We start from the raw sequence: 16,377 nt of genomic DNA on the forward strand, positions 1-16,377 counted from the left end.
GTGTCTACTACAGGTAGACAGTTAAGGCTTTCTTTCAAAAGTGCCCCTGGGTCTATCCCGCAAACCCTGAGGGTAGCTTTGTCTCTAAATTACTATTGGCACCCCAAAAGTATGGCTGCCTACAAGTAGGTGCCTAGTTGAAAGAACAGGCCCTGGGAGTCAAGGGACCTGTATTCTAATTCCTGCTCTGCCCCTTGCCTCCTGCGTCACCTTGGGTAAGTCACTTATCTTCTCTATACCTCAGTTTCCTCATCTGTAAAATGAGAATTACCTACCTCTTCTCCCTCCCTATTAGACTGTGACTTCCATGTGGGACAGAGATCATCTTGTATCTTGCCAGAACTTGGCACATAGTAGTGCTCAACAAATACTGCCATTATCATTACCAGCCTTATTGGGTTCTCATATTTGGAAAACCGTGAGTTCTATGTGGGACAGGGACTGTATCCGATCTGATGGAAGTGATAATAATAATAATGTTGGTATTTGTTAAGCACTTACTATGTGCAGAGCACTGTTCTAAACACTGGGGTAGATACAGGGTAACCAGATTGTCCCACGTGAGGCTCACAGACTTAATTCCCATTTTACAGATGAGGGAACTGAGGCATAGAGAAGTTAAGTGACTTGCCCACAGTCACACAGCTGACAAGTGGCAGAGCCGGGATTCGAACCCGTGACCTCTGACTCCCAAGCCCGTGCTCGTTCCACTGAGCCACGCTGCTTCTCTTAAATGATTCCATCTCTGCACCTAGCACAGTCCTTGGCACATGGGAAGCACTAAATAAATATCACAATTATTTTGATCATTTTGGAGTTTATAGGAAAAAGTCAAAATGTTGTAAAATTCTGCAATTATTTCCCACTCCAGTAGGCACTACCAGGAAGTCTCCTGGGTGGCTTGTTGTGGGCAGGGAATATGTCTGATGTATTGCACTCTCCCAAGTGCTTAGTACAGCGCTCTGCACACAGTAAGTGCTCAGTAAATGCTATTGACTGACTACGCTGCAAGCTCTTTGTGGGCAGGGAATGTGTCCACCACTTGTTATACTGTACACTCCCATTCATTCAGTCATATTTATTGAGCGCTTGCTGGGTGCGGAGCACTGTACTATTGCTTAATACAGTGCTCCACACCCAGCAAGCGCTCAATACATCTATCGATTGCCTTTCCAACAGGATCTCCTTAGGAAGGTGGAAGCTCAGGTTACAAACAGTAAACATGCGACTTCTTAAAGCAAGCAAGGAAGAAGTCACGTGGCGCAGGCTTCCTTCCATCCTGCAGCCCTGCCTGAAACGGTCAACTCCGAAGTTGGCCCGGTTGGTCCTCTCTTCCGACTCCTCTATTCCAGACTAACCCCAGACCCCCTCTTTGAGGGGTAGGGGGGCGGGAATCCCCAACTAGCCTTCCTGTTCGGGTCTGGAGGGTCTGGGGATCTGATAGAGAAGCAGCATGGCTTAGTGGAAAGAGCATGGGCTTGGGAGTCAGAGGTCATGGGTTCTAATTCCGGTTCCACCGCTTGTCAGCTGTGTGACTTTGGTCAAGTCATTTAACTTCTCTGTGCCTCAGTTACGTCATCTGTAAAATGGGGAATAAGACTGTGAGCCCCACGTGGGACAACCTGTATACCTTGTACCTACCCCAGTGCTTAGAAGGGTGCTTGGCACATAATAGGCACTTAGCAGGTATGATCATTCAGCTTGGCTTAGTGGAAAGAGCACTTAGTGGAAAGTGACCGTTTCAGGCAGGGCTGCAGGATGGAAAGAGCTTGGGATTCACAGGTGGTGGGTTTGAGTCCCACCTCCGCCACTTGTCAGTTGTGTGACTTTGGGCAGGTCACCTAACTTGTCTGTGCCTCAGTTACCTCCTCTGTAGTACAGTGCTAAGTGCTTAGTACAGTGCTCTGCACACAATAGGCACTCACTAAATATGATTGAATGAATAAAATAGGGATTAAGACTGTGAGCCTCACAGGGGACAGCCTGATAACCCGGTATCTACCCCAGCACTTAGAACAGTGCTGAGCACATAGTAAGCACTTACCAAATACCATTATTATTATTATTATTATTACTGTTATGCAGTATGGCTTAATGGAAAGAGCCCAGGCTTGGGAGTCAGAGGTTGTGAGTTCTAATCCCTCCTCCGCCACTTGTGAGCTGTGTGACTTTGGGCAAGTCAGTTAACTTCCCTGTGCTGTGTGACTTTGGGCAAGTCAGTTAACTTCACTGTGCCTCAGCGACCTCATCTGTAAAATGAGGATGAAGACTGTGAGCCCCAGGTGGGACACCCTGATGACCTTGTATCTACCCCAGCGCTTCACAGTGTTAGGCATCGTCCTTAAGAGTTAGAACAGTGCTGGGCACCTAGTAAGCGCTTACCAAATATCATTATTACCTCTGTCATGCAGTTTGGCTTAATTTAAAGAGCCCAGGCTTGGGAGTCAGAGGTCGTGAGCTGTGTGACTTTGGGCAAGTCAGTTAACTTCACTGTGCTGTGTGACTTTGGGCAAGTCGGTTAACTTCTCAGTGCCTCAGCGACCTCATCTGGAAAATGGGGATGAAGTCTGTGAGCCCCAGGTGGGACACCCTGATGACCACCTTGTGTCTACCCCAGCGCTTAACAGTGCTGGGCACCGTCAACAGTTAGAACAGTGCTGGGCACCTAGTAAGCGCTTAGCAAGTAGCATTAGTATTATTACTGCCGTTTTTTAGCCTGGGCCGATGGGGTGTGGGGTGGAAATGGCTCCTCTGTGACATCAGAGTTTCAGGGTCATTATCCTGCCCCCGCCTCCCGCGGCCCGATTGGCCGGGACCGTCCCCCGGCCGGCTACCTCTCCTCCCCGCAAGTAGCCAGGGAGACTGCGGGAGCCGGGCCGGGGCCCGGGGGAGGAGCCGAGCGTCCCGCCGAGGATCGGGCCCCTCACCCACCCCCGGGACCCTCAGCCTCGAAGGACCGACCCGGGGGGGATCCGCAGGTACGGTGGGAAACGGCAGCGATGGATGGTTCAGCCGCAGAGAGGAGAGGAAACCCCGGGGGCGGGCTCACATGTCTGCGGGAAACTTGCTTTTCAAAGGTGAATGCAGGAATTTGAAGAATCCGGGAATTTGACGCCGGAGGGGCGCCGGGTGGGAGGGAGGGAGGCAATCCTTTTTTTTTTTCATTTTACAGCTTCCAGCCATTTCTAACTTCTCAGCCTGGACCTTCAGGGCAGTTAAGTTACCCTAACGCTAATGATTTTTCTTTTATTTTAGAAAAGGCGTGCTTTCCCTCTGCCCCTCCTCCCCTCCCCATTCCCCCTTCTCCCTCCCCCTGCAGTGCCCCCTTCCCCTCCCCACAGCACTTATGCCTATTTGTACATATTTATAACTCTATTTTATGAATGATGTGTCTATATCTATAATTCTATTGATCTATTTTGATGCCGTTGACGCCTGTCGACTTGTTTTGTTTTGTTGCCTGTCTCCCCCTTCTAGACTGCGAGGGTAGGGTAGGGATTGTCTCTCTCTGTTGCCGAATTGTACTTTCCAAGCGCTTAGGACAGCGCTCTGCACCCAATAAGCGCTCATTAAATACAATTGAATGAATGAATAATTCTATTGATCTATTTTGATGCTATTGACGCCTGTCGACTTGTTTTGTTGTCTGACTCCCCCTTCTAGACCGCGAGCCCGTTGTTGGGCGGGGATGGTCTCTATCTGTTACCGAATGTACTTTCCAAGCGCTTAGGACAGTGCTCTGCACCCTATAAGCGCTCAATAAATACGATTGAATGAATAATTCTATTTATCTATTTTGATACTACTGATGCCTGTCCGCTTGTTTTGCTGTCTCCCCCCCTCTAGACTGCGAGTCCGTTGTTACATAGGGATTGTCTCTATCTGTTGCCGAATTGTCCTTTCCAAGCGTTTAGTACAGTACTCTGCACGCAGTGAGCGCTCACTAAATGCGATCGAATGAGTGAATGAATGGCTTCCCTCCCCCTCCACGTTTTAAGGAAGCAAACTCTAGAATGCTTTCGAGTATTTACGTTGTTTCAGGACACGTTAATAAGGACTTTCGAATCAGTATTTTGTGTGTGTGTGTGCGACTGCTAAGCCATCTGGGACAAAGGCACAAATTGGAGTTTGCAAAATGATCACGGGACGTTCAGGAATGGGGTCGTGGGGAAGGAAAAAGAATTCGTTTTATTGTTAGGGTGGGCTGGAAGCCCCCTTCCCCCAACCCCCCACCTCTGGAGATCCCGTTGAGATTTCTTGGAATCTCATGGAAAGTCGTTTTTTTTTACTTTGAAGCTCTAGAAACTCCCTGAAACTCTGCCCCCCCCGAATAGTTTCAATTCCCATTCGACAAACCACTGCGAAATCAGTTAGAGGGAAAGGCGATAGTGGCTCCTTGAGCTTCCCCTGGGGGTGTCGAACTGCAGAGAGCCGCTGGGCCCTTTTAAAAAGAATCAAACAAGGAAGCTTTATTTATTTCTTTTCGCAGCTAGTCGCCTGAAGAAATGCCTTGCACGTCATCCCTATTGTTAGGCGGTAGGATCGGAAACTTGGGGCTTGCTGCGAGCCGACTTTTCACACCAGTTTGCTGAAAGATGTGTGGCGGGAGGAGGCCCTGGACCCGATTTCGAGGCCTCTTTGTTCATCATCATCCCCATTTGCAAAGGAGAGGAGGGAAAAAAAAAACCTTAAACCTCCCGGAGGAAAGGAGGGATTTAGGCGCCTGAGATGCTTTTCCCTTCCCTCTCCCTTTTGAGCGACTGAGAGCAAACTCAGAAAAACGATACCTGTCTTCGTGCTGAAATAATAACAGTAATGATGACGGTATTTAAGTGTTTACTATGTGCCAAGCACTGTTCTAAGCGCTAGGGTACATACATGGTAATCAGGTGGTTGTCCCACGAGGGGCTCACGGTCTTAATCCCCATTTTAAAGAGGAGGGAATTGAGGCACAGAGAAGTTAAGTGACTTGCCGAAGATCACACAGCAGTCAAGTGGCAGAGCCGGGATTAGAACCCACGTGCTCTGACTCCCAAGCCTGTGGTCTTTCCCCTGAACCACGCTGCTTTTCCAAAGTGCTGCGCAGTGCTTGGCACACAGCAAGCGCTCGGTAAATGCAGTTGAATGAGTGCAATATTTGTTGTCGAATTGTACTTTCCAAGCGCTTAGTACAGTGCTCCGCACACAGTAAGTGCTCGGTAAGTACGATTGAATGAATTTCAGAATAAGCAGTTCTGCCTCCCCTCTCCACCCCGACATGGAGACTGGGAAGCAGTGTGGTCTATTGAAAAGGGCACGGGCTTGGGAGTCAGAGCATCTGGGTTCTACTCCTGACTCCTCCACTTGCCTGCTGTGTGACTGACTGCATGACCTAGGTCAAGTCACTCAACCTCTCTGTATCTTGGTTTCCTCAACTGTAAAGTAGGGATTCAATAAGCTCGGTGTGGGTAGGGAATGTGTCTGCTTATGCTATGTTGTACTCTCCCAAGCGCTTATTACAGTGCTCTGCACATAGTAAGCACTCAATAAGTACGATTGAATGAATGAATATCTTTTCTCCCTGCTACTCAGAGTGTGAGCCCATGTCGGACAGGGATTGGGTCTGATCTGACTATCTTGTCTTTACCCCAGAGGTTTGAACAGTGCTTGACATCTAGTAAGTGCTGCTCAGTCAATCGCATTTACTGAGTGCTTACTTTGTACAGAACACTGTACTAAGAGTTTGGGGAGTACAATAGAACAATGTAACAGACACATTCCCTGCCCACAACGAGCTTATAGTCTAGAGGGGGAGATGCAGCATCGTCCGTATAAAGAGAAGGGCTACCATAGCTGGTTGCTTTGGATTCTTCAGGGACTTGATTATCCAGGCCCCGTCTCCCACTCCTATCCACCTTTTAGCTCTTTCCCGGTTTGGCGGGAGGAGAGTAGAGGGGGCGGGGTGGAAGCGTGGGCTCTGAAAGAAGGGAAATGCAGGTCTGTCAGACGTCATGGACAGCTCTGGGGAGGTGTCCTGAGGAGGAGGAGAAGAGAGCTAAAGTTATACTGGCTAAAATAAAGTTTGGGATTTGATGCTGTCGGTGGTGATGTGTTTATTATGTGCCAGGCACTAGCCTAAGTGCCGGGGTAGATGCAGGATAGATCGCAAACAGCCCATATCCCATATGGGGCTTATTGTCTAATGGGGAGGAAGAACAGGTATTTTAACAGCATTTTACAGTCGAGGAAACTGAGGCCCAGAGAGATTACATAGCCTGCCCAGAGTCACACTGCTAGCAAGCGGCAGAGTTATCTTGCCATTTTATTTGTCAAGAGATCTAAAGGTATTTGTTGTAATCAGCCCGCACAACAACCAAGCCCCCTTCCCCCTCTGTTATAGTGGAAGACACTGAGCTGTCTCTCCCTTTAGACTGTAAACTCCTCGAGGGCAGTCTTAAGCCTAAATCTTTTGCAGTTTGCCAAACCCCCGCTTAGTAGAATGCTATTCCTAGGCATGATGCAGAATTGATATCTGCATCAATTGAGGAAGGGAATAAATCAATCATATTTACCGAGAATCCACTGTGTGCAGAGCTATTTTCTAAGAACTTGGGAGAGTGTAATATAACAAAGTTAATAGTCACGTTCCCTGCCCACAAGGAGTTTATAGCCTAGAGGATAATAATAATAGTAATTATGGGATTTGTCAAGCACTTTATACCAGGCTCTGTATTAAGCACTGGAGTGGATACAAGCAAATTGGCTCAGACACAGTTCCTGTCCCATGTGGGGCTCACAGTCTCGATCCCCATTTCCAGATGAGGCATCTGAGGCATAGAGAAGTTAAGTGACTTGCCCAAGGTCACCCAGCAGACAAGTGGCGGAGCTGGGATTAGAACCCTTGACCGTCTGACTCCTCTGCTCTGTCTAAGTCATGCTGCTTCTCAAGAAGAAGAGCAGTGAGCAAAGGAAGAGTTAACAGAGATCCCAGGGCTGAAAGTCTGCTGTCAGCTCAGTGTTTACCAGGTGGTTTGCAAGTTTATTCTCCTGGGAAGAGGGTGGGTTGTGGAGGGGAGAGGAGGAGGACTGTGTGATCTGGGTTCCCTAGCTTTGGTGCACTTTTACCCCCATGGGGGAGGAAAACACAGCCTAGGGATGGCCTGAGGGTTAGTTCATTTCGTGAGGCACCTGATGAGCATAGTGAAAGAACAAATAGCTAGTAGGATGGGTTTTTTTTTTTTTAATTTTGGGCTTTGTAATTTCTGGGTTTCCTCTTGTATATGAGAGACTGTGGTGACCCAGTGGAAAGAGCACGGGATTGCTTGCTGACTGATATAATGAATCAGTGGTATTTATTGAGGCTTACTGCGTACACAGCACTGTACTTTAAGTGCTTGGGAGAGCACCCTACAATAGAGTAGGTAGATGGGATTCCTGCCCACAATCCAAGCTCTGCTCTTGCCTGCAGCTTGGCCTGGCTAAGCCACTTAGCCACCCTGTGCTTCAGGTTTTTTTTACCAGTGAAATGGGGATGAAACCTACTCCCTCTCCCTCTCCCTCCTGTAGACTTTTAGCTCTTTATGAGAAGGGATCACATAATAATAATTATGGTATTTCATTCAATAGTATTTATTGAGCACTTACTATGTGCAGAGAACTGTACTAAGCACTTGGAATGTACAATTCGGCAACAGATAGAGACAATCCCTGCCCATTGCCGGGCTTACAGTCTAATCTAAAGTATTTGTTAAGCACTTACTATGTACAAGGCACTGTATTGAGCACTGGGCTGGATACAAGCAAATCACATTGAACACAGTTCCTGACCCACATGGGGCTCATAGTCTCGATCCCCATTTTACAGAGGTAACTGAGGCCCAGAGAAGTGAAGCGACTTGCCCAAGGTCACACAGCAGACAAGTCACGAACCGGGATTAGAACCCCTGACCTTCTGACTCCAAGGCCCATGCTCTATCTGCCACACCGTGCTGCTTCTCAGTAATAATTGTAGTATTTGTTAAGTGCTTACTATGTGCCAGGCACTGTACTAAGTGCAGGGGTAGATACAAGTTAATCAGGTGAACACAGTCCATTTTACAGATGAGGGACTTGAGGCCCAGAGAAGTGAAGTGACTTGTCCAAGGTCAGAAAGCAGCCAAGTGGCGGAGCTGGGATCAGAACCCAGGTCCTTCTGACTGCCAGATCCGGGCTCTATCCAATAGGCCATGCTGAGTCTCCCATCTACCAACTGTGACCGTGGGCAAGTCACTTCACTTCTCTGGGCCTCAGTTCCCTCATCTGTAAAATGGGGATTAAGATTGTGAGCCCCACGTGGGACAACCTGATTCCCCTATGTCTACCCCAGCGCTTAGAACAGTGCTCGGCACATAGTAAGCGCTTAACAAATACCAACATTATTATTATTATTATTAGTTTTCCAACTGCTTAATACAGTGCTCTGTACAGAGTAAGCACTTACTAAATACCATTGATTGATTGTTATATTGTACTCTCCCAAGGGTTTAGTATAGTGCTTTGTCCACAGTAAGCGCTCAATAAGTATGATTCATTATATTGTGAGCCCCATGCAGGGTTGATTAATTATCTTATTGTATCTGCCCCAGCTCTTGGCTCAGAGAGAGTGCTTAATAAATGTCATTATAATTATTATTCTCTGGGGGTCAGCACTGGGGCTGGGGGCCCATCGGCCTGTTGAGTGTCCTGCATTACAATCATTAGGAAGGGGATGGAGTCAGAATTAGGGAGTCTGTCTTTGGTACTTTGTCTTCACTCTTTCCCGCTTCCATTTTCTCCCCAACCCCCAGAAAGGGGATACGATTGGTATGTGGGTACCTGCAGTCCCCCTCCCTTGGGCCCCAAACCCTGCCCCTGCAAGATTTCTGTAGCCTGGACTGTAAACTCCTCTAGACTGTAAGCTCCGTATAGGCAGGGAACATGTCTGCCGTCTTTCTTAAATTGTACTCTCCCAAGTGTTTACTTCAGGCGCTCTGCATGTCATAAGCCCTCAATCAGATCCTGAGCAGCATGGCCTAATTAATAGAGTATGGACTTGGGAGTCAAAAGAAACTTGATTCTGATCCCGGCTCTGCCATTTGTCTGCTGTGTAATCTTGGGCAAGTCGCTTCACTTCTCTGTGCCTCAGTCACCTCATCTTTAAAGTGGAGAATGAGACTCTGAGCCCTATGTGGGACAGAGTGTGTGTCCAACCCTAGTGCTTAGTAGATGTAGAAAGCGCTTAACAAAAACCATTAAAAAATACTATTAGTTGATTGGTTTAGGATGACTTAGACTGTCTACGATGGCATGAAACTCCCTCTTTTGGGGGGTGGAGGAGGGAAACAGACTGGCCCTGCCCCTCTAGACTGTAGGCTTGTTGTGGTCAGGAAACGGGTCTTCCAACTCTGTACTCTCCCAAGCGCTTAGTTCAGCACTCTGCACACAGAAAATGCTCAATAAATATGATTGATTGAGCGATGCCATATGGGATGTATCCAGCGTTAGAATTCAGAGACCAACCAACACTAGTGAGGGTTGCTCCATGCAGACAGAACCAATGTTTTTACAGTTACTCACCATGGCAACGCCAACCTCAACCTGCCTGATGAGTAGGTAGCATATGATCTTTGAATAGCCCCAAATCTTAGACAACCCACTGTCACCCCGTGTTGTGGCAGGGCAGTCCTCGTGCTCAGGCAGATTGGTAGCAGGGCGAGAGGGTTTCCAGAATCCCTGGGCATCAGCTATTAATAAAGCAGCTACTCAGACTGCTAAGGAGGTCCACGTTCCTGCTGAAATGCTACGGCACTGGCTCACTCTGAAGTTTAAAGGCCTTCCGTGCCATTTTGCAACTGATCTAAAAGAACTGTATAAAATCTCCCTCATACTAGCTAGCCGTCAGATAAAGTCACTCAGAAGTAAGCAGAATTCATGCTTTTTTTTTTAACCCATTCGCATAGGCTAGGCCACTTTGTCTGGTGCCCTGAGCCACCCTTTGTGATAAGGCCAGGTGGAAAACAGGTCTTTTGTAGATCAAAATAATAATGATAATTGTGGTTTTTAAGTGCTTACTATGTACCAAGCACTGTACTAAGCGTTGGGGTAGGTACAAATTCATTAGACTAGATACAGCCCTTATCCCACAAGGGGCTCACGGTCTATGTAAGAGGGAGAACAGATGAGGAAACAGGCCCAAAGATGTGAAGTGACTCACCCAGGGTCACACATCAAGCGGGTGGCAAAGCCAGATTTAAAACCCATGGCCTCTGACTCCCAGGCCCAAGCTCTCTCTCCTAGTCTACGTTGCTTCCCCTTTCAAAAGAAAATCAAGTCACACAAGTAAGAGACTTTATTACCATTTAGGACATCTAAGAGACTAGGAACAGTACCAGTGAGTGACCCATCCAAAGGACAGGGATCCCACATTCCTCAGGTCCCTGGAATTGTTAGTCAAAGCAAGTGTTTCTGGGACTTGAGGTCCTGTAACTCCACCTATGCCTGGTGATCCTGAGCAAGCCCGGAATCTGGGGCAGTCTCGAGAGGATTAGGAATCCTAGAAAACCCCCTCTGGACTCCAAACTCATTATGGGCAGGGAATATGTCTGCTAATTCTGTTGTATCGTCCCAAGCGCTTAGGACAGTGTGCAGAGGCACATTTGTTGTTGTCTTATGCTGTCAGATAGTCATATCTGACCTATAGCGACGCCATAGACACAACTCTCCCAGAACGCTCCTCTTCCATCTGCAATCGTTCATGTAGCTTATCCGTAGAGTTTTCTTGCTAAAAATCCGGAAGCAGTTGACTGTTGCCTCCTTCCGTGCAGTAAACTCGAGTATCTGCCCTCGACTCTCTCCCGTGCCGCTGCCGCCCAGCACGGGTGAGTTTTGACTTGTAGCAGGTTGCCGTCCACTCGCTAGCCACTGCCCAAGCTAGGAATGGAATGGGTAGGCCTCTGCTTGACTCTCCGTCCTGTAGTCGTGGCTGAAAGAGTATTGGGAGCTCTCCAGGTATGACCCTGAGAGGGGCAGAGACACATAGTAAATGCTTAATAAATATGGTTGATTGATAGAAACACTCATTCATTCATTCATTCATTCAATAGTATTTATTGAGTGCTTACTATGTGCAGAGCACTGTACTAAGCGCTTGGAATGAACAAGTCAGCAACAGAGTCCCTGCCGTTTGATGGGCTTACAGTCTAATCGGGGGAGACGGACAGACAAGAACAATGGCGATAAATAGAGTCGAGGGGAAGAACATCTCGTAAAAACAATGGCAACTAAATAGAATCGAGGCGATGTACATTTCATTAACAAAATAAATAGGGTAATAAATATATACAGTTGAGCGGACGAGTACAGTGCTGAGGGGATGGGAAGGGAGAGGAGGAGGAGCAGAGGGAAATGGGGGGAAAAGAGGGTTAAGCTGCGGAGAGGTGAAGGGGGGGTGGTAGAGGGAGTAGAGGGAGAAGAGGAGCTCAGTCTGGGAAGGCCTCTTGGAGGAGGTGAGTTTTAAGTAGGGTTTTGAAGAGGGGAAGAGAATCACTCAAGGCTGCTTTCCGCCCCCCCCCCATCTCCCCTCCCTGCAGGGCTGTGTGTCCCCCCTCTAGACTGTAAACTTGCTGTGGGCAGGGAATGTGTCTGTTTATTGTTCTATTGTACTGTCCCAAGTGTTTAGTATAGTGTTCTGCACGCGTTAAGTGCTCAAAAAATATGATTGACTAAGGAACAAGCGTCAAGCAGATGGGGATATTTCAACAGAATTTCATATATAATAATAATAATGATTATGATATTTGTTAAGCACTTACTATGTGCCAAGCACTGTTCTAAGAGCTGGGATGGATGCAAGGTGATCAGGTTGTTGGCATTTGGTAAGCGCTTACTATGTGCCGAGCACTGTTCTAAGCGCTGGGGTAGACACAGGGGAATCAGGTGGTACCATATGGGGCTCACAGTCTTAATTCCCATTTCACAGATGAGGTAACTGAGGCACCGAGAAGTTAAGTGACTTGCCCAGAGTCACACAGCTGACAAGTGGCAGAGCCGGGGTTCGAACGCATGACCTCTGACTCCAAAGCCCGTGCTCTTTCCAGTGAGCCACCTGCTTCCCAGGTTGTCCCACGCGGGACTCACAGTCTTAATCCCCGTTTTACAGATAAGGTAACTGAGGCACAGAGAAGTTAAGTGGCTTGCCTAAGGTCGCTCAGCAGACAAGTGGCGGAGCTGGGGTGTTGTAATAATAATAATGATAATTGTGGCATTTATGAAGTGTTTACTATGTGCCAGCATTAGGGCAGATTAAAAACTAATCAGGTAGACACAGCCCCTTATCTCATATGGGGCTCATGGTCTAAGTAAGATGGAGTAGGATTAAATCCCCATTTTACAGGTGAGGGAACTGAGGCACAGAAACATTAAGGGTGTTGCCCAGTGTTACACAGAAGGCAAGTGGCAGAGCTGGAATTGGACCCGAGATCTTACTCCCAGACCTGTGGTCTTTCCACAAAGCCACATTGCTTCTCTGAAAAGTGTTTATGACCTGCAGGCAATAAATATTTGACCAGATATATGTGCACAGTGAATATCATTTTCATTTTTCACTTAAAAACTCTTTAGAAGGTTTTCCAACTTGTTTTTATATGGTTAGAATGAGAAAATAGATATAAAACAATTTTATTTATCATGGGAATTTCTTAAAATTGAAAAGCCTTAGCATGAATCTTGAAAAGCCCTCTGTAAACTGAATCTTTCCACTTTGAAAAGTATTTCCACCTGTGACTCTGCTCTTGCCTTGAGGAGCAAACCCCAAAGTTGACACATCTTATCCTGTGCTTCTCTTTATCAAGGGAAGTTGTAAACTGCATCTCTCTCCAGAAAGATAGATATGGAAAGTCTAGTGCAGAAGGGAAAATGCTAACCTTTTGGTCTTTTTTTTTTAGTTCGTATGGGGTAGGTTTGATTCCCTTGTTAAAATTTTCTATATCTGCTTGTCATCTCTGATAGCCCTCGTTTAGCCTTGATGGGTGTGTGTGTTTGTGTATGTGTGCGAGAGACAGAGAGAACCAGCAGTATAAATCATTGACATTTTATAAGTTGTACCTTGCATATTATTCAAGAGGTAACAGAGAGAAACATCCTGGATCTGAGACTACTTAAGACAGTAGCATCAGGGCCTCATATCTGATGATTTATAGGTGTCTGATAATTTATAGCAGCACATTTTTATGCTCATGAGGTTTAGTGCCGAAGCACTATTATCCACTCACCTCTGCTGTGCTCAAAGCTACTCTCTAGGTAGGAGTGTTGGTGGACGTGTTCTGGCCAAGGCAGATGGCATCAGCATTCCAAAACAAACGATGGCCTCTTTCGGGAATGCTGGTTCTGGGCAGTCTGGAAAGGGATCATGACTCCCCACCCTAGGAAAGTCACATACACACGTTCCACATTCTGGGGGATTCATCTTGTTCGGGGTCCTTCCTTCACAGAGGGTCCGGATCCAGGCTGACGCCCGACTATTAGGAGCAAATGTTAAGCGGATACTTGTCTGCATCCCCTCTGGAACGTGGCATGTGGTAAATCCAAGCCCAGATTTCTTCTTGTGGATCTGCCCTGTAGTCTCCTTGCCCTATATTCTACTTAATGTAAGGATGGTATTTGCTAAGCGCTTACTATGTGTCAAGGACTATTCTAAGCACTGGGGTAGATACAAGTTAATCAGGTCGGACATAGTCCCTGTCCACGGTTTTATGTCTTAATCCTGGTATTAATCCCCATTTTTTTACATAGAAGTAAAAGACGGAGGCACAGAGAAGTAAAGTAACTTGCTCAAGGTCCCACAGCAGATGAGTGGCAGAGCTTACCTCTAGTCTGTTTGCCCCGTAGTTTAATTTGCCTCATAGTCTACTTGCTCTGTGGACAAGTAATAGAGCCCGTCATTGGGCAGGGATTGTCTCTATTTGTTGCTGAATTGTACATTCCAAGTGCTTAGTACAGTGCTCTGCACATAGTAAGTGCTCAATAAATACTATTGAATGAATGAATAATAATTCTGGTATTTGCTAATGGCTTACTACGGGCCAGGCACTGTACTAAGCACTGGGGTAGATAAGACCAAATTGGGTTGGACACAGTCCCTGACCCCATATGGAGCTCACAGTCTCAATCCCCAATTTACAGATGAGGTAACTGAGACCTAGAGAAGTGAAGTGTCTTGCCCAAGGTCACACAGCAGACAAGTGATGGAGGCGGGATTAGAACTCATGACCTTCTGACTTCCAGGCCCATGCTCTATCTATTATGCACACTGTTTCTCTTACGCCTTGCTACTTCTGTTGTCTATTTACCCTGTAATCTTACTTGCCCTGTAGTCTATTTGCAAGATGCATAGTGTCGAAACATAGTGGCAGGCTGAAAAGGATGATTCAGAATCCACTTAATGTTTCCTGGCTGTCATGAAATATCACGTTAGCTAGCTATACCGCCCCCAGCCATAGTGCAGGTTTGTGGCACAGTATAATCTCTGGTGGAAAAGAATTTGGAAGCAGTGTGGCCTAGTGGAAAGAGCACAGACCTGGCTCTGCCATTTTCCTGCTGTGTGACTTGACTTCTCTGGGCCACAGTGTCCTCATCTATAAAATGGAGATTCAATATAATAATGTTGGTATTTGTTAAGCGCTTACTATGTGCAGAGCACTGTTCTAAATGCTGGGGTAGATACAGGGTAATCAGGTTGTCACACGTGAGGCTCACAGTCAATCCCCATTTTGCAGATGAGGTAACCGAGGCCCAGAGAAGTTAAGTGACTTGCCCACAGTCACACAGCTGACAAGTGGCAGATCAGGGATTCGAACCCATGATCTCTGACTCCCAAGCCCGTGCTCCTTCTGCTCTCCTTCCTACTTAGCAGAGTCTCCCAGTTCTGTGGTCCTTCCACTAGGTCTCACTACCTTCTGCTTCAGGGACCCAGGGCCTGTGAGCTTATTATTGCCATTGTTCTTGTCTGTCCGTCTCCCCCGATTAGACTGTAAGCCCGTCAAACGGCAGGGACTGTCTCTATCTGTTGCCGACTTGTTCATCCCAAGCGCTTAGTACAGTGCTCTGCACATAGTAAGCGCTCAATAAATACTATTGAATGAATGAGTCAATCAATCATATTTATTGAGCACTGACTGTGCAGAACACTCTACTAAGCCCTTGGGAGAGTAGGACATTTCCCACACCGTTCAGCGTGGGTGTGGGAAATGTTCCTTATGGCTTCTCCAGTCACTCACTGCTGGGCTTGAATTTCAGAACGTGTGTTTGGGTTTGACTTGTCTCTCCCCTGCATGCTCTGGTTCCAAGGGGGAGGTGTCCAATTCCTTCCTGTCCACTGATCTTCCCCTCTGGCTGAGGAGGGGGCTCCAGACCTATTGATCCTGTTTCCTAACTCCATTTTACAAAAGGGGAAATTGAGGTAGAGCACCCTCTCCACCCCCCACCCCCAGGGTCTCTGCCCCTTTTGCATTGACCTTGAGCCTGAGAATAAAACCACAAGCCTCTTGGGCCTCAATTTGATATTCCAAAAGCAAGATGGCACTCGATAAAGAAATGAAACTGAAAAGAACAGTGTCTGGCAGGGGATTTTCTTAGACTTTTTTTCCAAATTTAAGTTGCCAAATTTCAGTGTGTATTTAGGACTTGATGTTATTCTTCTGCTTTTTTCCAGGGTTTGACTGTTGTATTATTTAGTCGAACTGCTGGTCATAAAAACACCATTGTCCCCAAGTGCGTGAGGGGAAACCAGAGACGCAGGCTGGGCCGGGCAACAGTATCGACCACACAACGGACACCCTCTCCTTGGGGTGTTGGGGGAAAAGGCTAAGAGCTTCCTTGATGTCCCGAACAGATGATGGCTACTCTGAAACCAGAGAGTTGCATTAATCCTACTTATTAAGCGCTTACTGTGTGCAGAACACTGTACTATACCTTTGTTTTGGGGGCAGATGTAGCTGGGTTTTCATCTAACTCTGAGGAGGCTTGAAACCTCTCCTCTCCCCCTCCCCTTTAGACCAAGGACTGATCTCCTGGTCTCTTCTTCCTTTTAAAGTGGTATTTATTAAGCACTTACTATGCGCCAGGCACTGTACTAAGTGCTGGGTAGATTCAAGCTGATCAGATTGGACACACAGTCCATATTACTCATGGTCTTAATTCCCATTTTGCAAATGAGGTAACTGAGGCACAAAGAAATTAAGTGACTTGCCCAAGGTCACACATCAGACAACTGGTGGAGCCGGGATTAGAACCAGGTCCTTTGACTCCCAGGCTTCTTTACTAATGCATCCACCATGATTCTCAACGTACCTTGTGGTGGGATTTTCCTGCATGTTCCAGCTGTAC

At 47.0% G+C, this 16,377-nt stretch overlaps 1 protein-coding gene across 2 annotated transcripts in view; it reads left to right on the top strand.

Annotated features, from left to right (window-relative positions):
- Positions 1-2,870: 2,870 nt before the first annotated feature.
- SHROOM1 (shroom family member 1) overlaps positions 2,871-16,377 on the top strand; it is a 53,850-nt gene continuing 40,343 nt past the window's right edge. The window contains exon 1 of one of the 2 annotated variants that reach the window (XM_029050550.2): positions 2,871-3,077. In XM_029050550.2, the coding sequence (XP_028906383.1) occupies positions 3,050-3,077 (28 nt within the window). In that variant the 5' untranslated portion in view covers positions 2,871-3,049. The remainder of the gene's footprint in view (positions 3,078-16,377) is intronic. The other variant, XM_029050551.2, reaches the window with a different exon arrangement.

Source organism: Ornithorhynchus anatinus, chromosome X1, assembly GCF_004115215.2.
Source record: "Ornithorhynchus anatinus isolate Pmale09 chromosome X1, mOrnAna1.pri.v4, whole genome shotgun sequence".
Classification (NCBI taxonomy): Eukaryota; Metazoa; Chordata; class Mammalia; order Monotremata; family Ornithorhynchidae; genus Ornithorhynchus; species Ornithorhynchus anatinus.